The 21,391-nt window shown below is 37.1% G+C and overlaps 2 protein-coding genes and 1 long non-coding RNA gene across 4 annotated transcripts; 1 reads left to right on the top strand and 2 right to left on the bottom strand.

Annotated features, from left to right (window-relative positions):
• Window positions 1-1,063: 1,063 nt before the first annotated feature.
• LOC147498992 (protein FAR1-RELATED SEQUENCE 5-like) lies at window positions 1,064-1,669 on the top strand. Its single transcript, XM_086563392.1, has one exon. It carries the CDS (start codon window positions 1,064-1,066, stop codon window positions 1,667-1,669), a length of 606 nt encoding a protein of 201 aa, XP_086419518.1.
• A 14,440-nt stretch (window positions 1,670-16,109) lies between these two features.
• On the bottom strand, window positions 16,110-16,784 carry LOC147498991 (uncharacterized). Its single transcript, XR_015194393.1, has 2 exons — window positions 16,639-16,784; window positions 16,110-16,555 (listed from the first exon to the last, which is right to left on the bottom strand). It is a non-coding gene; the product is annotated as an uncharacterized LOC147498991 (long non-coding RNA).
• Window positions 16,785-17,722: 938 nt separating this feature from the next.
• On the bottom strand, window positions 17,723-20,843 carry LOC147498990 (protein ALWAYS EARLY 2-like). Of its 2 annotated transcripts, none has more exons than XM_086560807.1 (4): window positions 20,690-20,843; window positions 19,601-19,865; window positions 19,138-19,513; window positions 17,723-18,315 (listed from the first exon to the last, which is right to left on the bottom strand). In XM_086560807.1, the coding sequence occupies exons 2-4, from the start codon at window positions 19,634-19,636 to the stop codon at window positions 18,251-18,253; spliced, it is 477 nt and encodes a 158-aa protein (XP_086416933.1). In that variant the 5' UTR covers window positions 19,637-19,865; window positions 20,690-20,843; the 3' UTR covers window positions 17,723-18,250. The 2 variants fall into 2 exon arrangements, with proteins under 2 accessions (XP_086416933.1, XP_086416932.1); XM_086560806.1 differs by lacking the exon at window positions 17,723-18,315 and adding an exon at window positions 18,652-19,039.
• Between the last annotated feature and the right edge of the window lie 548 nt (window positions 20,844-21,391).

Here is a 21,391-nt window from a genome sequence, read left to right as displayed (position 1 = left end):
ACATGTTAATTTTCAAGATAGGAGACAATGGCCTCAGCTTAGAAACAATCTGCAATACACTGAAGTTCATGAAATACAACTCTTAGTAACTAAAAAGGTGCCACAAGAAACAACAAATCCAGATTCTAGGTAATTGATGAAGTTCTAAAATTGAGCTATACAAACAAAGAGATCATATTTTATTGAAATGCTCAAGCCCTATTGGATCACAAAGAGCTAACAGCCGTTTAAGGATCACTAAACGAAGGAACCCACACAATGCTTGCTACCAAAAAAATAAAAATTGAAGAATTGGAATTTTTTTTGGTTGTTGAGAAGCAGGCGAGAAAAGCAAGGGGTAATTTTTTTTTGTTGTTGAGAACCCTTCGTACTCTCTCTCTCTCCAGTCTTTTCAATTTCTACACGTCTAATTAAATGGTATTTATTTATGGCAAACTGACAAATAGCAAAATATTAAAACCCTCAGAAGATTTATTTCAAACATTTGATTCGACCCTAGTAAATTAAACTATGTATGCTTTCCAAAACAAACTGAAGTGCTTGTTTTTTAGCAGGCGAAGCTTGCTAATTGCTATCACCTACATGGAGTGCCAACACCCTCTCTGAACGGAATAGGCGTTTCAGTTTGATTTTATTCTGCATGATAGAGTGTCAACACAGTCCGTAAGATAAGTTTGATGGCATCAGTGTTGACAATCATGGTTAATAGAATTACACCTCTTGTATGCGAACAATATAAATCTAAGAGGCCAGATCTTCTCCGCCCGGGTGTAAAAGTGGCCCTTTTACACCTTACAAAAATATAGTGACACCTGTTCACCTGTTTAACACCCATAACAAAGAGGTCTAACGGTGTTAGATAGAAGATACCAAAAAAATCAAAACAAAATCGCTACAAATAAGGAAGAATAAGGCAAGATTCAGTACGTGGAAAATAGGGGGGAGGGAAATCTCCACAATCTCGCCCTCTTCTTCAACTCTCTATCCGAAAAAAAAAAAAAAAAAAAAAAAAAAAGTTTTATTCATACTCCCTCCAAAGAAAAGAAAATCTCTTTAACTAACAATGGAAGATTTGTTATATGAGGGATTGATTTTTCAATCTGAGGAAGAGGCATATGCAAGTTATAATTCCTACGCTCGTAAAATCGGTTTTAGTATTAGGAAGGACAAAATATATTATAGAGCAGATAGAACAGTGAGGAGGTGGTTCTTTGTATGTTTCAAGGAAGGTGTGCGTAAAAGGATAAAGCGGAATGAAAATGTGAAAAATGATAAATATGAAACAAGAATTGGTTGCAAAGCTTGCATGGCTGTTTCGAATGTAAAAAACGAATGGGTTGTTATTGAGGTGGTACATGAACATAACCATGAGTTGGCAACCCCATCCAAGACGTATCTGTTGAGGTCTCAAAGGCGTGTTAAAGAGCCACAAGGAGCAGAAATTAGTAGTTTAGATGCTGCAGGAATTGCGCCTATTGATGGTTATAAATATATGACGCATCAAGCTGGAGGACTAGAAAATGTTGGTTTTACATACATCGATTATAAAAATTATCTCCGTAAGAAGCGTGAGCAAGAACTTGGCAAGCACGGAGATGGGAATGCAATTATAGAATATTTTAAAAGGAAGAAAGCCGAGAATCCATCTTTCTTTTTGATGATGAGTTAGCGTGATGATGAAAATCAACTATCAAATATGTTACGGACCCGATGCAACGTCGATGATGGATTATAATTACTTTGGAGATGTTGTTGTTTTTGATAACGACTTACAGAACAAAACAAGTATGGACGACCGTTTAGCCATTTGTTGGTGTCAATCATCATATCACGATCTATTATATTTGGGGTTAAACTTTTGATAGATGAAAGTGCCGAGTCTTTTAAATGGTTGTTTGAAACCTTTTACAAGCAATGTCGGGAAAACCACCAAAGACTATTCTTACCTACCGGTGTCCAAAGAATGGCGAAGGCTATCCCAATTGTTTTCCCGAAACACAAAGATCGTCTTTGTTTGTGGCATATATATCTAAATCTTTGGAAAGCACCTCCACCATGTATCTGAGTTCACGGGTTTCTAAACTTACTTCAATAAGTGTGTATACAATTGTGAGACAGAGGATATTTTTTTATCAAGATGGGACAAGATCTCTGTGTGATTATGATCTTTTGGAAAATAAGTGGTTGGTTGAATTGATCAAAATAAAGAAGAAATGGGCATTAGTGTATGGGAGAGACATTTTTTGTGCAGACATGACCACTACTCAGCGTGGAGAAAGTACCAATAGTCTCTTGAAAAATTATGTGAAGAGAAAGTATAGTTTGACTAAGTTTGTTCATCGTTTTGAGTGTCTACTTGGTCCTCGACGACAGCGAAATTGAAGCTGATTTCAATTCATCTCAGATGTCCCAAAGGTTATTTGTCTCTACACCCATGCTAAAGCAAGCGTCTGATATGTACACACATGCTGTTTTTGAAATATTTGAAGTTGAGTATAAGGAACATCTTATGTATAACATCAAGGAATGCAGTGTTGATGGTACAACATACACATATGAAGTTACTAGAGAAGGGTCTGTAAGAAAGGTCGCAATTGATATGTCTAACTTTCAGACTGAGTGTAGCTGCAAAAAATTTGAGTCCCTTGGCCTTATTTGTCGTCACATATTGAAGGTATTTTATCATAATAATATACATACGATTCCTAATCAATATATACTACAGAGGTGGACTAAAAGCAAATGAAAGTCGGAGTTGTAAGAGACAATGGTAGCAAACCAAATTTGTCAAATTGCAATGCGGTTCAATCTTTTCGCGATACAATGAGTTATGTCATTTGGCAATGAAGCTTGTGACAAAGGGCGCAGTCAATGAAAATGGATATCTAAAAGCTAAAGATGCACTCCAAAAGGGATTAGAAGAAGTTGAGCAGGTTGTACCAATGAAAGAAATATATCTAAGACAATGTTTGAAGTCCAAAAGATCTGGTGTTGCCACAAATGTTGAAGAAAATGATGACGAAGTATTGGTTGTTGCATCCGGATCTGAAAAAGGGAGACCAATGAACGGGACTCGACTGAAAAGCGTATTGGAGCTTAAAAAGAAAAAGAAACAAACGAACACAACGCAAGTGCCTTCAAAAAAGATAAAGAGAAACAAGAAAGGTTTGTCATAATTCACGTACATTTTTATTTTGCCCATGTGATTGCATATATTGTCTCATTTATTTCTCATCTAACATTTGCCTAACATTTTAACTTGTCTCATCTTATTTTTTTAAGAACAAGGTGATATAAATATTACTCAAGGACTACCTGATTTAAATGAAAGTGTTCATCCCAAGAGAATACTATTGGAACTCAATCTGATCAAGTATGTTTATTTTTATATCATTTTATTTATTATTGCTGAAATGTTTTACGTGCCAATACTTATATTTTGGTTTTGTAGCAATGTAGTTTATACCAAATTGGAGGGCAATCACAATCAACCAATATGTGGGGACTACGATTTAAATGAATGTGTTCATCCCGAAGATAATACTATTGGAACTCAATCTGATCGGGTATGTTTATCTCGATATCATTTTATTTGCTGTTGGGATATCTCTTTTACGTGCCAATATTTAGATTTTCATTTTGTAGCAATGTAGCTTATATCAATCTCTTTACTAATATAGGCTTTCAAATTTGAAGAATATCAATTACCACCACGTAGAAGGTTGGACTTCAGCAATAATGAATCTGTATTATTGGGGCTGAGTGGATCGCCTAATGACCTTGACTCATTTAGCTTTCAAGAACTCCTTGACGGAAAATTTGATTTGGAAGACTCTCAAATTGTCAGCAATAATGACGACAAGAAAAGAGAAGAGACCAAAAGAAAATTGAAGAGAAACAGAAAAAAAATATTGGGTCGGAGATAATTCTAAAAAATGAAGACCTCGAGCATAAGTGGGAAAATATTTTGCCCGACTTTAATCCTTTGATCTGCGATATGATTAAAGATTTGGCTGAGGTAACCCCGGATAGGCATTGTGGTTATAGATCCATAGCTACACCTTGTTAGGATATCTGAGATGATTTAGCATGGCGACGGATAAGGGGTCTTATCTTTGGAAGAGTTGATCACGATATGCAAATTACTATCTGAGTTATGCGGTAATGACGGGTTTGAAAACCACAAAAGAAACTTATAGTGTACCAAGTCTTCTACAATGAATGAGAAAGAATGGTTTGATCTCCCGGACATGGGTTCCTTAGTTGCAAGTGCTTTTAATGTTGTTTTTGTCACTATAAGCCACCAAAATTATGTGTTCACGTATTTCCCGTTGAGGACGAGTCCGAAAGAAATGTTCGGATAATCGCTGTTTTGCCACATAAATGAAGGAACACATTTTGTGCCAATTGTGCTAAAGGATAATGCTCCTCTACCTCCGGTTTGCCCAGTTGGCGATCGTTAGATGGCGGAAGCAACAATGTGGGAAACCGTTCTAAAAGGAAAGTTGGACAAGGTGGGCTGGATCAGTTCCGACCAATATGCATAAGCTACAATATGTTTATCTAGATTAGTTTTAGTTGTTGGAAAGAAAAAAAAAATAGTGCTTGCTTTATATTTCATTTATGTAGGAAGTCTTGATTTGTAGTTAAATGAGAAAACTTACGTACTTACATTTTGTTTTTATTTGTTGTTTGTTTAAAATTCAATGAACTTGTAAACTGAGTGTTTTCACTCTAACTCTTGTGTTCTTGAATTATAACAATGGTATTTTGGACAAATATGACTTGCCGATGATGTTATTATACTGGCTTGGGATGCTACTAGCTAATTAGTGTTTTTACCTAAAAGTGGAGGGCGGGGCGGCTCAAGTATCAAATGCAAATGTACTTTTCCACTTACAATATCTATTTGGTGTTCTCTCCGACTCATAAGTCTGCAGGCCCTAAAATGGACATTGCTTTGGAAGAAGATGGGTAGCAGACGTGTTTCCTTGCTTCGGATGTCGATGAGTATCGCGATGCTATCCTCCAACTTCGAGGTTGCCCGATGAGCGAGAGACTTAAGATGGCGGCGGTAATGCAAGGAAGCGTGCGGCCGATTTTCGAGCATCTTCCCAATTGTGTCCTATTCCAAGTGAAGAGTGGGAAAATTGTAAACATATCATATCAACGTTTACATGAAGAGTAGACTAATCTAACTTGTTGCAATTTTTTCTAGAAGAATGCGGTATGGCGGTATTTTTAGATTCTCAAATGCTTTGCAATCCCCTACTTTCACTATTAAGTGTTCTTATTGGTGGACAATAATCTAAGTTTCTTTATCATTACGTTTGCCTTGTTGAAGAGCACTATATGTACTTGTTCATCTAAATACCTACCAGAAGCGAATTTCTTACAATGAACCTCAAGTCTATAATGGTTAGCAGCTTATACATAACTAGAATATCTACATAAAATGACTACTAATTAATGATTTGACATTTTGGAATCCTATCATAATGCACGACTCCTATGGAGGAAATCATTTCAAGTTATAGCTTAGCTCATTCACTATCTATGCACCGCGACTAATGCTACCGCGAAAAAATCCAGTGGTCCGCAATCTCATATAGCTTTCCAATTGCGATGATCGAAAATTCCAAGAGCAATGCAAGTTTTCATCATTAAAAAATTACAACACAAATAAGAAGGCAGCCACGACTCTACAACTGAAAACCAAATTTGGAATTTCGTAAAGGTTTGCATCATTATTTGGACTGCATAGTTCCTAATTTGTCCTCGATTGACATATCGAAAAGTTCCATAGACATCCCCGTTAACTTCCTTATAGGCATGAGCAGCAGCAGTTGTCCAACTGTGCAAGCACAAGCTCCAAAGAATTAAATTTCCACTTTAATTCAGCACCCCCTAACTTACTGAACAACTCTCAAAGAATTAAATTTCCACTTTAATTCTGTCAAGGCTCTCCGTCAGCACATCTCAACACCTATTTTTATTTTTATTTTTATTTATTTGATGAAAAAAAACTTTATTGATAAGAACCATATATATAAGCTATAATCAACTAATATAAAAGTGTTTAAACCAGGAAGGACAAAGATAACTTACCTATACCAGAGTCTGACATAAAGGCCAAGTGAGGGAGATTTTCATAAACCCAAGCCAACAGACATAACCACCTGTAAAGGACCAACTCCTACTTTACAACAATCGCCGAGATTCACTGCGAGGACCCCAAAGCAACACAGAACCACTAACAATTCAACGCGAGCTATCAAGAAGCACAGTCCCTAGCTCCACGCCTTGGCTAGTTAGACAATCTTTCTACAAATCATTGAAGGATCTTGGTGGACTTGAACCACCATCTCTTGAGATACATTGGAGACATGGTCCAATTCTCAAGCGCTTTTTCCATTTAAGCTAAAGATCCATTGCACATAGTTGTTAAGCACATAATTGTAACGCTACTGCGGCATTTACTGTATTTTGTCTCATAGAGGAGTGTGCCACATACTTGACAAGTACAACAGACCATATTATTGCAGCCCTTAAGGAAGATATTGATACTTGAAACATAATTGGCTAAATTACTTACTTAGGTCACGTTTAATTATTGTATCTATCATACTTAAAGACTCCTGCTCCTCTAAATATGAAACACACAAAAGGAACTTGTCTATTTATATAAGATTATAGTCAGCTCACAAATTATAATAGCATAACCGAAAAAAAAAACAAAGAAAATTGAAAAAAGGCTTACGAGGATGGAATATCTTTTTATCATCTCAGCGAATTGAAGGATCTTTTTTGTCTCATAAAGGAGAATTCACTTTCAGAATTTGGTTCTTGACTTTCGACAATCTTCTTCGGCATCTCTCATCTTTTGATTGAGTTCGACAATAGTCTTCTTCTCGATGCCTCTTCAAGTCCTGAAGCATGGCAGGCTGATTATGACCAAATAAGTAGACTTTCTCACTAGCATCATTTACCTAAACCAGTTGGGCTCAAATAAAACGACGAGGCAAAACCATTTAAAACCACTGCTACTTACTAAGCATGTTTGTACCCAAAAATAAATAAATAAACATTAATACTTTAGGACATTCAAGAGTTAGTACCTCATGAATTTCTTTGTTTGACTCTACAGCCCTCACCCTCTTTGCGAAAATCAAAGAGCAAGTAGTCTCCCCAACATCTTCTTCACATGGGCTAGTGTGAACAAGCATTAACACTTTTGAACCATCACCTAACAAGTTAGAAGGAAACAAGTAAGAAAACGGGTAACACGAACAACTACATATAAACTCAAAGTTGCAATATCCTACCAAGTGAATCTTTGAGAATTTGAGTTAGCTTACTGTTTCTGCAAACAATGAAATAAACATGTTAAGCTAGACTAGAAGCATCAAAGCAAGAACAGATCATCATCCTCGTAGTAGGAACTCACAACCCAAAGAAAGGAATATAAACAATTAATTTAAGTGATAAAACCCAGTTGAGAACTTGCCTATACGATTACATGACCACGATTTCTTTTTAGAGCAAAGAATAACGTCCCCAAGTCTTGTGAGAGAAAGATTTATGGCTCTTCCTTCATCAAGTATATAAGGCTTAACAATTAAAAAAATTGATTCAACCGGCAACTTCATAATACAAATGGAGTTTCACATTTCCATAATTTTTGGGGACAAATTATAAGGCTTAAGTACAAGTATATAATTGTAGTTAAAAAGTGAGAATAACATACCAAAGAGAGATGATTATTAGTTTTTCTCGGAGAAAAAGTGAAAAACGGAAAGAATATTGTTCTCTGTTCGAGATTATTTTTTTACTTCAAGATCACTTTTCGAAAGAGAGAGTGTGGAGATAAACCACGTATAGAATCTTCCTAATTTGTAGCCGATTTTTTTTTTTTTTTTTTGGATTTTATGTAACACCGTTAGTTGCGTAAATTTTTGGGGTTAAATGAGTAGACAGGTGTCACTATAATTTTGTAAGGTGTAAAAGGCCCCTTTTTACACCCGGGTGGAGAAGATCCGGCCTCTAAATCTAATGCAATAATGACGTCTTGGGGGTGAGAAGCAAGAAATGTAGTCGTTGATGGTAGAAGCATGTTTACTGTCATAGAAGTACCAATGCTAGTATGTATGTGTCATGCCAAAGCCAAACGTAGTATTAGTAACTAATATAAATATCAATATGTTATTTCCAATTAAAATTTATTCAGTAAGTTTAATCTACTATTTCAATATAGCCAATGCCTTCGGAAAAAACTAACCAAACTCTGCATATAATGAATATGTTCTAATAAGAATGTCTACTTTAGCCTTTCCCATACACTCAACCACCAAATTCAGCTCTCTCCAAGGTAGTTGTTGCCACAACGTTAAATTGCTACTTTAATCTAGAAATCGTTTCAAATATAAGCACAGGAACCACTTTGCAAGGGGTGAATTATACTGACAAAATTGGAGATTAGCCCCTCGGAGTTCCTTGCAAAAGCATTGAGGTCTGCCTGAAAAGGACAAAAACAGAACAATAAATTAGTATAACTTCTCTTTGTAATAGTGCAAAAGTTACAAAATTATAAAAGTTGAAAAACATGTCATTGATAATTGTATATAAATATTTTTATCAAACAACAGTAATATGGAGCACATTTTTACAGCATGTACTCCAGATTTCAGTTGTTATGTCCTTATCACCTTAGCATAATGAACTTAGAGCTCCCACATAAGATAATGCACAACTCCACATTGAGCTATTTGAAGCTTTGTAATGTGAGTTGATAGGATAAGCTTCCTGCAGCATGCTAAAAGTTTTATCCGCTGATCCATATGTATAGTTTATTCTTTTCCGCTATGTTGATGAACATCAATGGAAAAGGAAGTGACAAATATCAAAAAGAAAAATTACTAAGGAGAACGAATCAACGATCAAAAATCTAAAAAAGTGAAAAGCATTGATATTTTTTTGTCGTTGCTTCATAATCTAGGATCTATCTAAAATAGTATCGCTCGAAAAAATATCTCAAAAGTTAAGGAAGAAAATGAAGCAAGGAGATGAAGTCATCAAAGTTAATTCTCGACAGGCGAGAATTGAAGAATGGAAAAATAGTATATAAAAAATACCTTCAATGGAGCACTATGGCTAAACATGAAGCAAGTAACGGTGCCATTCCACTTCGATGGGAGAATGACAAAATCTGCAACAACTAATAACTAATGACACGACTGCCTCATCATCTCAATTCCAGAAAAAGCCTTTAAGGATAAGACCTAAAGCAATATCTAGCAAGAAACAATAGGCAATGAGCTTTCACTTTTAGAGTATCACTATCAGCTATTCAACTATATATGGTTAATCAACCAATATTGTTTTGGTTACTGCGAACTCACCAATTATTCACGTATGTTCACAAACTTTTCAACCATCCTCTCTCATGCTATTCATACCTTCATAGATTTTTGGTGAGCAAGAAAATGTAATAACATATTTGTATCAACAGGTGCTAAACAATTACTAATCCAGGGGATTAATAATTCACTCTTGAAAACTACTCATTCCCCAGCTACTGCGCAGTTGCATCACCCATTACGTAATCTAAGCAAAAATCATCTGATCTAAACTTATACCCAATTTAAAAGAGGGGAAAATTAAAAATAAACCCCATTCATAAAGCATTTCCCGCTAACAAATTCCTAGCCACTACAAATAATTAAAGATCCACAATTCACATATGCAAAACAAAGATTGAGCAGTGATATCCACTATAAGCTAAAACTAACATCACCAACAACACTTCTAAGCATGCGTCCATATCCTATTCTATGAACTTACATATATCCATCTGCATCAAAACTTGTATTTTCCTAGGCTAGCCTTGTTCCATTTGGCATTTAGTAGGTACCTTGGTGGTAATATCTTATTAGAATCTCAACTGTGTAAGTTAAGTGTTGATTAATAATATACATTGTTGAAGCCCTACAAAAAATATGTAATGCAATTCACCACGATCACATTTGTGCAACTCACTGGGATATCCATAACAACACAAAACCATAAGTGTGGAGCCGTGGACTCACCGAACCCCTTTGCACTTGGAGCAGATGACATTTCGTGAGAGTGATAGCTTCTTGGATGTCCCATTGTAAAGCTCCTCCAAGCTAACCTTGAGTGGATGCATCACATATTCACATCCTCTCCCCTTCTCTGCCTTCGTCCTCTACTGCTACCACCACGACTTAGTGACAAATTTCTTGTCAGACTTGCATTTCCATATACATAATAGTTTTAAATATAAAACATCAATAGATTGACACAAATCAGTAACTTTAAAACGAACTATTGAATTAAGATATATCCCTAACCTATAGATTATACTCACAAAAGCATATGAGCCAAGAGAGTAATAAAAGAGAAAATGTGCTAGAAGACTACCTACGTCAATCAAAGGGATTTCAACTGTTTGCTTGGTTGCTAGTTTAATAGTAGCCATAGTAACTGCATGCATCAACTAACACTGGATAGTGATGGTTTTCAACCATGATGGATATGGAAACCTAACTTGCAGCATGCAAACCATTCACTAACCTTTTGTATGCCTTACATATGTAAATGAAGTCCTTTTAAGCTCATACAATAGAAAAAGAATTATTGTTGTTGGCTTGCAACAATCACATTCAATTGATTAATACAAACTTCGCAGAAATAATGTCTAATGTTTAAACACCGTATGTTCAAAATGTGTAAAAAGATAGCTCCCTTCAAAAAGTTTCTTGGCCAATAAATTATTAAACAAAGCTTAATATACATGAATGAGAACTAATTCTAATTTACATAATTAATAGGAATAGGTGTCTGACTATTTCTTAGAAGGGGACAAAGCTGAAAAGGACAAAATTCTAAAATAACGAACCAAAAAACCCACCCTCATTTCAAAAACACTCTCAAGGACAATAGTTGACTTTTGTCCGAAAAAGACAATAATACCCTAGTATGCACAGGTGTTGGTGCATACCACCTTAGGTATGTACATACGTCAGTGCATACCAAACATCACAAAGAAAATGGTATACATAAATGTCAGTGCATACTACCTCTTAGTATGTGAGGTATGCACAGACGTTAGTACATACCAAACATCACAAAAAAAATTGTATGCACAAGTGTGAGTGCATACCACCTCTTGGTATGCGAGGTATGTTCTAAAACTTTTACAAATCCCATACGCATGGGCCTATTTTTCAATACTAAGATGTTTATAGTTTAAACTCACAAGTTTTAATTTCATCATATGATTTTCATGCAAATTAAAATAATAAACATTCTGATTGAAAATCTCGCATGTAGAGTTTGCAAATACACTAGTATCAAGTAAGAGGTCTCAGGCTCAAACCTTAAAACATCAAAGCATGCAGGCCATAGGATTCAAACCGATCAAACAGCTCACCCATGACCAGTGGCCCACAAACAGAAATATGAATCCCAACTCATGTTCCAATGGAGCATTCATTTCCGCCAAGACCACTAAAAATCCTTAAATTCATAGAGACTTCTAAAGGGACTTTCAGTTTAAAATGACAATTTAGAGGTTGATTCTAGGTGTGTGTTTTGCAGCTTCACATATTTGATCAAAATAGGTATATAGAGAGACAAAAGAGATCGCCTAAAAACAAACCAACGGAACAAAAAGGCTCATACAGTTACCAACCATAAGACAGCATAATAGCAGCCATCATAATTCATAAGTAAGAACTTCAAATTATGGATCCCCTAAAATCATTGTCTTTAAGCATGAAACCCATTAAAGATGTCACTCAAATCCTTTCACTCTCATCCAATTATGTATGTAATCTAGACTAAATTTTGTAAAGATATGACCAAACTTGCTTCGTCTAGAAAAAGGAACAGTAAGTAATTGTGCATCACTTTTCAAACAAAATATAAAAAAGCCCTTTTTCCTATATATAGAAAAAGATAGCCACGAGCATTCCAAGACGATAAGCCGTGACAACTCCTTGATCCTTAGAGCATTTGCAATGCAGGTGATAGGGGAAGTGAAAACTATCACCTACTTGGGTCCAAAAGTGCTGTGCAATGCAGGGTGATAAACTCGGTGATAATTTTCCCCAGTTCAAAACAAAGTGAAACCTTCCACTGAGTTTTTCACTGACTTGTTAACTTCGGACGGGATGTTGGATTCCGTCTGGATTACAAAACTCACCAGACGGAATCTAACATCCCGTCCGGAGTCCTAACGGCTAGTTTACCAACGGTCAAAAAGTCAGAACGGTCAAAAACGGTCAAAATAAAAAACTTTGGTATATATACAACATTTGTTTCATTTCAACTCACACTTCCAACAATCATATATCATATTTCTTCTTCTTTAAAATCAGTTCTTAAGAAAACCAAATATCAAATGGCATCAACTCAAGCATCTCAAGCAAGTGGTAGCACTCAAGCAAAAGCGAGAGCTCACTTTAGCATGTCCGATGATCAAGCTCTATGTCTTGCTTGGATAAAAATTAGTGAAGACTCCATTGTTGGTGCTTTCCAAAATACAAAAGGATTTTGGAATCGTGTAACAAATGAGTTCAATCAAGCACGTGGGTCGGATAGGTCTCCCGATTCAATTAGCGGTAGGTGGAAATATATTTCAAAAATGATGAACAAATTTGTTGCAATTGTGAATGCGGTGGAGGCTCGACATGCAAGTGGTACAACAATACAAAGCCGGGTAATTACAACGTTGTCAATTTGGAATTTATTAATTATCTTAGTCTTAGTCTAATTATTTCCGTCTTAGTCTAATTATCTTAGTGTATTTATTATTTCCATTTTAGTCTTAGTCTAATTATTATCTTAGTCTAATTATTATTTTAGTTTAATTATCTTAGTCCTAGTGATTATTTTAGTCTAATTACCACCATTTTATTTTTTAGTTGTCCGAGGTAAGGATGACGTACCAACTACAAGAAAAATCGGCTTTTTCACTTGATCATTGTTACGCTATACTCAAGGATAATCCAAAGTGGAGTAACGTTTTTGAGGCAAGGTCAAGCCGCCCCACAAAGGGAAAAGGTCGCAAAAATGATGGTGAAGATTCAACTTCTAATTCACCAAGTGTTGGTGGAGTTGAATTGGAGGGTTCTCAAGAAATAGAGCGTCCAAAAGAAATGGAGCGTCCTCTTGGATCGAAGAAAGCCAAGTCCAAAAGGAACCAAGAAAAATCAGTTGGTATGTTGGAGGGTTACTTTACACGTTTAGAGGATACATTTTCATAGGATGCAAATGAAACACAAAAATGCTTAGAACTTAGGGAAAGGGAACTTGCATATGGTCAAAGAACTGTGATGGCAAAAGAAGAAAAAAATCGGATTCAAGCAGAAAAAATTTAGGTTCAATTGGAAAAAAATCGGCTTCAAAAGATGCAATATGAAGCTAAGATTTTAGCGACCGATACAAGTGTCCTTCATCCCGATACCGCTTTTATAATCGAGCAACAACAAGCTGAAATACGTGCTGAATGGGCAAGGGCTAGAGGTAGTTCTAGCTCTAACTAAGCTTATGTAATATCTAGTATTTTATTTTAATTAAAGCACTATATATTTTAATTAATGCACTATGTATTTTAATTTCACTGTCTTTTTAATTAATGCACTATGTATTTTAATTTCATTGTATTTTTAATTAATGAACTATGTAATTTTATCTAACTTTTTTTTAATTAATGCACTATGTATGTTCTGTCCAATATAATTATTTTCATAGAAATACAATTACCAATAAAATTAAAATACATTGTAATATAGTTCATTAAAACATAACTCATTAAACACATAAGAACTTATAGGAATTACATAGGAAATACATTAGGAAATACATAGAAAATACGTTGGAACTTAATAGTTCACGTTAGGAAATACATAGGAAATACACTTTCATTTCCATTTTAATTTTCGCCTCCTTCTCCCTCATCTGGATCCGACCAATTTGGATCATAAATTGGTACCGGATCTGCTGTTTCTTCAATGCCAGTCCAATTAAAAACATGTTCAACTAAGTCCTTTTGAAGATTAGTATGTGTAACTTCATTTCTGATTTTATTTCTTGTTTCAATAATCTGATAGACAAAATAAAAACCATCATCTTCCTGAAAGAGCGCAGGTATTGTTTCTTTCCTCTGACCTTTCCAATTCCAAACTCCACTTTCACGTTCATTCTCAACAATCATATTATACATTATAATGCATGCCTTCATTATATCTCCAAGAACAACAACACTATGACAACGTCACGCGAAGCCTTAACAATATGCCATCGTGCACGCAAAACTCCAAACGTCCTTTCAACATCCTTTCTTGCGGCTTCTTGGCGTTGAGTAAAGATCTTTTCATGCTTATTTCTTGGATAACGAATGGCTTGAACAAATGTGCCCCATTTTGGGTAAATACCATCAGCAAGATAATATCCCATATCATAGCCATTACCATTCACATTAAATGCAACAGCGGGGAGCCTCACCTTGCTCTAATGATTCAAAAATATGAGAACGATGAAGCACGCGTTAATGTCATTATCACGAACCCGTAGGCGAAAGAAGCAATGCCAGATCCAACAATGTTTGTCTGCAACGGCTTCAAGTATCAAAGTTGGTTCCTTCTTGTACCCTACATGTGTTCCAGCCCATCCACTTGGACAATTCTTCCACACCCAGTGCATACAGTCGATTGATCCAAGCATTCCTGGAAAACCCCTTGCCGCATTTTCAGCTAATATCCTAGCAGTGTCTGCCTCAGTTGGTCGTCTCAAGTACTCTTCCTCAAACGCCGTGATAATTGCCTTGCACCAACGCTTCATAGATACATTTGCTGTGGAATCTCCAATTTGTAAATACTCATCCGTTGAATCAGAAGAACAACCAGTTGCTAATTGTGCAACTGCAGCTAGTCCCTTTTGTAACCCAGAAATTGCTTGCCGACCCAATCCATCCACCTTGTCTTTAAAGTAATCGTCGAATGATGCAACAGTATGCAACATATACATAAAAAGCTCTCTTGTCATCCTGTACCTTCGTCTAAACTTATGAGGAGGCCACCTATAAGGTGTTGTGAAGTAATCCCTCATTATCTTTTGTTTACTGAAATCACCACCATCTCTAAACGTGTACTCTCTGCCCTTCACAGATCCACCGCGTTTGTCTGTATCCACATCTTCAATTTCAATGGCTGCTTGAGTCAATAATGCCCCAGCAGTGGATAATAACTGCAACCTCCTCCTCCTCCTTAGCCTCATCATCATATCATTATGCTCATCTCTTACTTTTCCATGTAGTCATCTTCGCCAAATTACCGAGGAAGATCGACCGGTGAAACCGGAAGGCGAACTATTACTACTAGATCCTCCCCATAACCTTTGGTTATATGCAATTCTTTCTTCTCTAGACATTTTTCCTATTTTTAGCTTGGTTGTGGGGAAGCAGATGGCTATGTTGTTTGTTTGATCTAAAAGAAAAGAAGAGTAAAACGAAATATTAAAGGTAAGGTCACATATGATAAGGTCACATGTGATACTTGATTTTGGTCCACTTACCAATTGACAACACATTTTATTAGATTTTTGTTCACTCTCCAAGTGACAACACATTGTATCCAAATGTCTATCCAAATGTACCCTCAATAATTCCAAATGGGCCACCATCCCCATCCATAATTCCATTGGTTGGAATAGTAAAAAAGTCGCGAGGGAGAGGGACTTAAAAACCAGACGGGATGTTACATTCCGTCTCGGTATCCCCATACACTATTCCTGTCGAGGAACCTCAGCCGAACCAAACCACCTGCAAAAATGAGTGATATTCCAAACTCAAAATTTTCTGTTTCAACAAAGACAGGAAATGAGTGAAACGAATGTGAAACGAATGTGAAACAAGCGAAACGAATGTTCCATTTTTGGAAACATCTGAACTTATAAATTTTAATTTTTTGGCCATAACCTCATTTGTTTTATTGACATATTCATATCCAAAACCTGCTAATATACTTTGAAAATAATAAATAAGACAAACAACAATCATGAACAACACCCAAGTCTAACACCGAAACTCGGTAAAAAAACTAACTTATAATTTCTAAAAAAAATTGGACATAACCTCCTTTGTTTAATGACATATTCATATCCAAAACTCATCAAAGAAAAACCTGCTAATAAAAAATTCATTACAAACAACAATCCCAAACGCCATAAGACAAGTAATGGCGCACAGTTATTACAAACTACAAAAAAATATCTACTGAGACCTCCTCCCCCCACGAGAAGGCTCGGTCGAAGAGCTCTCCCCCCTACGTCGTTGTCGCCTCTCTGGTTGAGCTTGAGCTTGAGGTACTCCACTTCCAGCATTCTCCAACTCTTGCACACGTCTATGAAGCTGCAAAGTTCGATTACGTTCTTCTTGTAAGTACTCAAAACTGCGACGAGAGGACTCCATGAAGGACTCACGCATGGCATAACTGAGAGAGCTGTAGTTAAGGAGCTCCGACCTTACTTCATCCTGTTTAACAAAACAAATGCATGTTAGGGGTTATAGTGAATACTAATAATAACAAATCATGAATAAATTCAAATCATACTAACCTCGGCTAACTGCTCGAACTGTACTGATAAATCTGCTACCACTGCGGCATCTACTGGTGGAATAGGTATTCTCATATCTTGCTCCTGAGAAGTAATCATGCTCCAATGCCAAAGGTCATCATCATCAAATATCTGTGGAGTTCTTTTTGCGGCATCCGAATATCATGAAACACCACGGGTCGTGACTGTGGCAACTCCACCCTCTCTTGGGAAATGAATGTCGGGCCTCAATGCTCCGTATAACCCCTTCAAAATTGGTGCCCGGTATAGCGCACCTAGCAAGAGACCTCGACCAACCCTCTTCCAATATAAGTCATAATCGCCGTAAAACTGAAAGGCGATCGTCGCCACTCATTTGGGTTTGCTCTATATAGTGTGAAAGAACGGCCAGGGGAAGAATATCGAGGTCATCATATCTATAGGTGGTGGGTAAGGTATAACAATCTCTCCGGATACTTGCCGCCAACATCCGTCCCCAAGGTACCATCGCGATGATCGACCCTATAAGTATCATTAAGCGTGAGAAAGAAACCTTGCTCTATGACACATATATGATAGTCTACGGTTTTCGTGTTCTCTGGAACATCCGGAATATCCGCGTAAAAAGGGTCCGAAGATGAAGGACTCGGCCCGGGGTTGCCACTCAATTCGACTAGCTCCTAAAAGCTCAATCTGGCGGCGAGTGTTATGAATATTATCGCGATAGGTCCCCATACCCCTCCTCTTTCGATGAAGCCCCCATGCTTGAATCGTGGAATCAGGTCATGAGTCTCATCCTCTTCCAACCTCTTCAACACGGGATGCATCACACCGAAAATGTTAAGTACCACCAATCTTGTCATCAATAGATAAAATACAATATCAATATATATATATATATAAACATGTCAACATTAATAATTAGATAAATAAATGAAATGAAACAATAACTTAATAAATAAGACTTACCGTATAATCCAAACAAAGCAAAGACAAATTGCCTTTAGCGGCTTTCGTCTCAACTACGAGGTCTAGCCAACGGTAAGGTATGCCAAGATGGATTGACCCGGTCATAATCCCACATCCTCTCTACGTCGGGGCGGCCATCCACCCGATACGTAAATAACTATCAGCATATCCAAATAATACCGCACCAACAAAGTAGAAGAGGAAGGCACGTACATACTCGTGGATCGACTCCTCACCAATATGATAATCTTTCGGCTTCTCCTTGAGTCTATTCAAATATTTCGAAATAAACCAACTCATATTTATAGCTCCTCCCTTAAACTGCTCATCCGATAATCTCAAAAACTCGTCTTGCTCATCATCTTCAACCAAATCAAAACCTTCAAAGAAACTCATCGCCGTAGTAAAAACCTCTAAAGTTTCATCAAAAGGAACGGCATCTCCATAACCAATTGGGATACCCGTGAGCATTGTGAAATCAAGAGGGGTAATCCCAAGCTCACCCCATGGGAAATGGAATGTGTGGGTAGTTTGCCACCACCGCTCAACTATCCCAAACAACAACGCCTGATCATTTTGTCCCAAATTAGAATTCAAAAAGCTCCCAAATGGTGTGGCGGATATAATGTCGGTAACCGTGACAAAATTAGGATCCGTTTTGATTTCATACAACGCCACCACGACACTGACATTTGAAAGTGCACAACGCACTTTCCATAAGTGTACTTCCTACATTCAACAAACCGCAATACGATATAATTACAACTATTTTTTTTTTTAAACAATGCGACAAATTCAAACTAATTACACAACAACAAACTTGATATAAACTAACATAAATAATAATAATTAACAAAAAAAAAAAAAAAAAACTTACTTGAGACTCCGCCACTCGATTTGCTACGTGTCGGACCGATGTTGACGCTAATGGTGGGTGTTCCTCGATTTCCTAGCGGTGGAAAAATTGAACCCAAGTTCAATTTAGTCCTCCTCGCTCACATTACGCAGCGTTCTCGGCGACGATCCTTTTGCCCATTTTTTTGGAAATTTTAACATTTCCAAACCATCGGAATGCTCTTCATGTGGTGAGGTTGGTGGGGATGGGTTGGGGGGTGGAGAAGTCATTATGAATGGAAATTTGTGTCAAAAGGTTGTTAATGGAGGCTACAAAATCGGAATTTTGGCTGGAAAGGAAGTGAAAATGGAGCCTGTTCGCGTCTGTTCATATTGAGCCATCAGACGGGATGTTACATCCCATCTCGTTATAAAATATCAGACGGGATGTTACATTCCGTCTCGTATCAAAAACCTCAAGACGGAATCTAACATCCCGTCCGAAATATTTTTTATCACATTTGCATTGCACAACTTCACCTTGTTTTTCACCGGGTTGGTGAAAAAGAGGGTGAAAAGTGATGAGGTGGCGGTGATAGAGGGGGGGGAAAACTATCACCTGCATTGCAAATGCTCTTAGGAACAAAAAACACTTTAAAAAAGACCAGTTGCAGTTGCAACAGTAGATAGATTTCAAGAAAAACTGGTCTACTTTACCTCCAAAAAAAAGTTGTCTGCTTCTCTTTCTTGGACCATGGGGGGAATGCCGCTCGCTTCTTCGATTTGTGACCTCATCTTCAACTTTTTCTTTAATTGAACTCACTGTCAATCCTTCTTCAGTGCCGCTGCATGCTTCCCTAATATCATCAGAAGCATCATTTTCAGCAGTCTGGATCTTTGACTTCTTTCCATGACTCCTCTTTCCCTTCTGTTTAACTTCTACTGTACCAACGCCTTCTGTATCCATCATATAACTTGTATCCCTGGCAAAATTTCCATTCTCTGCTTCCCTACTTCCTAAACTACCTTCAAAACCATCCTCGTCCGTGGTGACACCATAAACCTTAGAACGAACCCCCTCTGAATCTGCATGCTGAAATTCATCCATAGAAGTTTGACATCTTAATTCCGCTTTCAGTAATCATAAGGCAGGAGAGGGAGACAGCAAAAATAATATTACCATCCGTCCATGATTGACAACTGGTGAAGATCTCATCAGCTGCTTCGTCCTTTTAGATGTTTGAGAAACGTGTGGAGAACCTCCTCTTTGTAAAGCCTCAGCCAATACTAAGACTGCAACTTCATCATCATTGGTGTCTACCTCTGACTTTCTGACTTGTTTATTGGGTGAAAGTGTGAAACAAACTTTTGGGATTCATACTTATCATATGAGTATGAAACAAGGAAACGAGGAGTCCTTTTTCCAACAGCACAAGGTCGGCTACCTGCAAAATATCTGAATTATCATTCACGGCAACAAACCTTAAGTTTTTATACAGTCAATAATGCCATCAATAAAGGGAAAAACAAATATCTTCACTTGGCTTGAAGTTCTTTCAAATGTCAAGTTGGTTAACCTCACGAGATGATAAAATGTTTGGGAGAGCAGATAAGCCTTAATCAAATGGTGCATAAGGAAGCATGAGAGTTTTCCAAATAAACAATATGTAGCAGAAAATATTACTCTTGGGTGCGTTTTCAAAAAATTAAGACGATAATAGAAACCACAAACTAGAAAGAGTACACGCGAACACAAGCTAAGTGTTTTTGCTAGATATTTCTTGTCTGATCAGCTATTCAAAAAATATTGAAACTAATTGGGCTTCTGATGAGCACGAGAGGATATAGCTTTGCATCTAGTGTTTGTCTCGTGTCATACAGAAACTCCCGCTCTACCTATAATTTCCATTCTTTTTGCATATATTTGTGTTCATCAGCTCTTAACTCTAAACTTAAGGGGGTATATGGATCCTCTTGTCTAACTAAGTTTATTGTTTTCAAGAACTATGTATTTCAAAAATGCGTTTCAACTGTCTAGTTGACTTCGCCATTCATATTGTTCGTATGAAAAGGAAAATTAACCAATGATATGCATCATGTAGGTTCACTCTTGGCACACGGAATTTCCGGTAGAAAAAATAGTGACTAAAAAATATGCATTCCCAACAGCTAAGACAGCAACTATAAACCAGCAAAACAAAGGTATTAAAAGCAGAGTCCAACATAATAGCATCTGAAACCATGGATGAAAACTAAATTCCAAGCTCACCATGATACTATAGTGATCAGTCATCATTGCAATTAGTCCAACAACAGATGCTGTGCCCTCAGGAAGGGATAAGTATGCCTGCAATGGCAGTCAAGAATAATATATCAACATTCTGCCATTGCAACTGACGAACCAATAATTTCTCGTGTATGTGTGTGTGTGCGTGTGATAGTTTTCGAAAGCAATGACCATAAGTACCCTGTTCATGTTGTAAAGGGCCTCCACCATTTCTACGGACCTGTTACGTACAGCAACAGCCACCTAGACGGCCATATGAACCACAAATCAGTATATCCAGCAAATAGATGAGAGAAATATTCATTAAAACAGTTGGATTTTCAGTTAACCTTTACAACAAGTTTAAAGAATAAAGGTGATGCTATACAAAAAAAATAGCCTATGTACGAAAGCTAAATTAAAGGGGACCTATCAGCCTTATAATTAATAAGGACAGTAGAGAGATGAGAAAAACAGATGAAACCTTCTTCCTGTTGGAGTTATCCCTCACATGAGGAGAGAAAACAGAGCGGAGAAACGGGCTTAATTCGTTGGAAATGTCGAGGCCTTGCAAGGCCTTCTTCAGCTCGGATGAAGCTCGCGACTTCGGCTCGGGGTTCCAATAGACTAGGGGCGACCAGGCCATATAGAGGCGACCAGCTCGATCTCCAAGATACATTGGCCTTTCCAAGGCCAGTCTAATTT

This window comes from Coptis chinensis, chromosome 5, assembly GCF_015680905.1.
Source record: "Coptis chinensis isolate HL-2020 chromosome 5, ASM1568090v1, whole genome shotgun sequence".
NCBI lineage: Eukaryota > Viridiplantae > Streptophyta > Magnoliopsida > Ranunculales > Ranunculaceae > Coptis > Coptis chinensis.
This window is presented reverse-complemented; position numbering and strand designations above follow the sequence as displayed.

Coding starts and splice junctions, on each gene's coding strand:
- LOC147498992 (XM_086563392.1), top strand. CDS start 1,064: ATGGAAGATTTGTTATATGAGGGATTGATTTTTCAATCTGAGGAAGAG.
- LOC147498990 (XM_086560806.1), bottom strand. CDS start 19,636: ATGAGATCTTCACCAGTTGTCAATCATGGACGGATG. Junction 19,514..19,600: donor TTGTCAATCATGGACGGATG/GTAATATTATTT, acceptor GATGAATTTCAG/CATGCAGATTCAGAGGGGGT. Junction 19,040..19,137: donor CAGACAACTTTTTTTTGGAG/GTAAAGTAGACC, acceptor TTTGCAATGCAG/GTGATAGTTTTCCCCCCCCT.